This window comes from Otolemur garnettii, unplaced genomic scaffold (assembly GCF_000181295.1).
Source record: "Otolemur garnettii isolate 467f Iridium unplaced genomic scaffold, OtoGar3 scaffold00014, whole genome shotgun sequence".
Lineage (NCBI taxonomy): Eukaryota > Metazoa > Chordata > Mammalia > Primates > Galagidae > Otolemur > Otolemur garnettii.
Window position 1 is genome coordinate 31,348,301 of NW_003852409.1, and position 3,122 is coordinate 31,351,422.

Below are 3,122 nucleotides of genomic sequence, written 5' to 3' on the forward strand. Positions count from 1 at the left end.
GGGATTCGAACCCGCCACCTTAGGTGTATGTGGCTGGCGCCTTAGCCGCTTGAGCCACAGGCGCCGAGCCAAAAAAATAAATTTTTAAAAAATAATTAAAGAAAGAAAAAGTATTTTATTGTAAAGGCAGAGAAAACAAATTTATGGGTAGGTAAGGGAGTACAGAAACATAAACGTCAAGAAAAGCATATAAGTCTTTGATACATAAACTGTTTTGTTGAGAATCTTTTCCTATTAAGCTTGATCTTTTGTGTGGTATCCATTGGTATTCCAGCACCTACCCCACCCCAGGGTGACCTTGGGGATCTTCTTGAGTTAAACTTGACTCTAGTAATGATTGAAATCAAACTTTCTTTTGGCTTTTTACACGCTTGCTTCTAAAATTTCGGTGTATTCTGATCTTGTCACCAGCTAGTTCTCAGTTACCCAAAATAGCTATCCTCTTCTCAAGGCTAGCAGTCTAGGCAAGGCCCGCTGCAGGCCCACCTTCACCTTACACCTTTGTCTGTCAACAGGAAGAGAAGATTGCCGCTCTGCAGTCCTTTGCCGACCAGCTTATTGCTGCTGGTCACTATGCCAAAGGAGACATTTCAAGCCGCCGTAATGAGGTCTTGGACAGGTGGGTACCCTGTGGTGCTGACATACTCACCAATCCCTAAAGGATATGCCCTCTCAAATGGGGTCCCTGGCCTCCTCCATCTTCCCGCTTCTTCCTCCATGGTAAAGTACATTAACATTTGGTCTCATGGTTTCACTCTCTCAGGTGGCGACGTCTGAAAGCTCAGATGATTGAGAAAAGGTCAAAGCTAGGAGAGTCTCAAACCCTCCAGCAGTTCAGCCGAGATGTGGATGAGATCGAGGCTTGGATCAGTGAAAAATTACAGACCGCAAGTGATGAGTCATATAAGGATCCCACCAACATTCAGGTGAGCTGATGGGGTATTTGTCCTGAAGTTGGCCCTATATATTTGGGTAGATTTTGTTACTTAAAACATCTTTAAAAGGGAATGTACCTATAAAACCGTTTCCTGTACCCATGGTGAAGCCAGTGGAAAAGTCCCCTTCTGTTGTCAGAGCCATGTAAAACTTGGCTTCTGCATTTGTCTCTGTTGAAACTATATTTGCCATAATAAAAGTATACAGAATCCCCTCCTACTTACTGTTCCCAAATTCTGAACTTCCCAGGGGAAGTATGATGACAAAATGAGTTTCTTTTTAATGGCTGATAACTATATTCCATATCAGTGTACTGAACTCTTGTTCTTTTAATCTATTTTTGTAGCTTTCCAAGCTGCTGGTAAGTTCTTCATTTTTTTAAGAGTTATAGTTACACAAGCTTCAGTATTTGTGTTCCTCTGTATAGATTATCATTATTGTGGTCACACATAGTCCATTGGTGTCTCTCCATCCATCCTTTTCATTTCTAATCACCCATCACCCTCCATTCAAGTGTCCTTGTGAGATGTGGCTTTCTCTGTTGTAATTAGCCTGCAACTCCCATCCCCCCCAGTGTATCACTTAGGCAAGTTCTGTACAATGTTTGATTTGGAGGCAGTAGTTGACTGCTTTCTTTCAAAGCATGCTTCTTTTTGAAAATGCAGTGACCAACTTTTTCTGTATCGACATTGGCTTGGTCTTGCTGTGGGCTCATGGTGTTTAATGGCCCAGACTAGAGGAATCTAACTCAAGATGAGCATCAGTGCACCCCCTTTGGGCACACAGAAGTATTGGTCACCAAGGAGGGACAGCCAGAGAACTGTGGAGAGGCTGATGACCTGCCTCCAGATCTAAGAAGAATCAGGGGTGGGATATTAAAATAAAGGCAGACATTACTCAACAGGTTCTGAAAGGAGGCTCCTCGGTCAACATGTAGCTCGAAGCTGCTTAAGTGAACATATTAGAAGAGAATAAATGGGATGTGAACCAAAGAACAATCAGAACAAGGAACAGAAGGAGAGGGGAATTGGACTTTGGTCAGGACATATGGCTGTTCAAAATTCTTTTTCTTCTTGCCTTTGGAATCGGGGTTGGAGTATATAACAAGGACACTCACTCCACATCAGTGTTGAAGTGAGCCGGCCGGAGGCTACCTACTCTACCGCCTTGAAATGAAACATTTGGTGCGGAATCTTTCCCCAACTCTACTGCCTTTTTCTTTTAGTTTTTGCCCAAATAACACTTCCCCTGCATTTCTCACCCAGCCAGTTGTTTTCACAGAATTGTGGCACAGCTGCTATGTCCGTGCATTTGTCCCCTGTGGTGTCGCAGCACCTCCTGTTTCTTTGTGAAGGTCCCCACCATCAGGAACCTCTTATTCTTCCAGCCCTCTCTTTTCTTAGGAAAAATAAACTCCCTCCTACTGTCAAGCCTGGGTTTCAGCAGTCCCAGTGTTTTAATTAATGACTGCTACCAAATGATAAACTAACAAAGCCAAGGTCTGTAGGAGCTATAAATTTTTCCTATCAATAGAAGAATAAGATTGACCATCAAATATAATCTCATTGGTTATTATAATTTGTAGGGTTACACAGATTGCTTAATGGTGATTATTGCCTTAGATGATAAGAGACCCATGTAAGTGTTATTTGTTAGAGCTTCTGTCCAATGAGGAGAAAACCCTGGATGGAAATGGACATACAAGTAGATTTAAAACTGAAGTTGGTCAACTTAGTACTCGTAGCTCAGTGGTTAGGGCGCTGGCTGCATGTACTAGAGCTGGTGGGTTCAAACCCGACCAGGACCTGCTAAACAAAAAATAGCCAGGTGTTGTGGCAGGCGCCTGTAGTCCCAGCTACTCAGGAGGCTGAGGTAAGAGAATCACTTGAGCTCAAGTGAGGTTGCTGTGAGCTATGTGAGGTTGCTGTGAGCTATGACACAACAGCACTCTACAGAGGACGAATAATGACACTGTCTCGAAAAAAAACCAAAAAACTGAAGGTGGTAATTGCTATTTTATGCATAATGTTAGCAAGTGTAAAATTCTAAGACTTTACTCCCAAATAGCTAGTTCAGCCACTTTGAGAACTGACTTTTAAAACTGGGCATGGGGCATATACCTATAGTCCCAGGTACTTGAGAAACTGAAGTAGAAGGATCACTTGAGCCCAGGAGTTAGAGGCCAG

The 3,122-nt window shown here is 42.9% G+C and overlaps 1 protein-coding gene across 1 annotated transcript in view; it reads left to right on the forward strand.

The window, feature by feature from the left end:
* SPTAN1 (spectrin alpha, non-erythrocytic 1) overlaps window positions 1-3,122 on the forward strand; it is an 89,219-nt gene that overhangs the window by 62,257 nt on the left and 23,840 nt on the right. Inside the window, 3 exon segments of the mRNA XM_023510575.1 lie at window positions 516-619; window positions 764-926; window positions 1,283-1,297. Of these exon segments, the coding sequence (XP_023366343.1) occupies window positions 516-619; window positions 764-926; window positions 1,283-1,297 (282 nt within the window).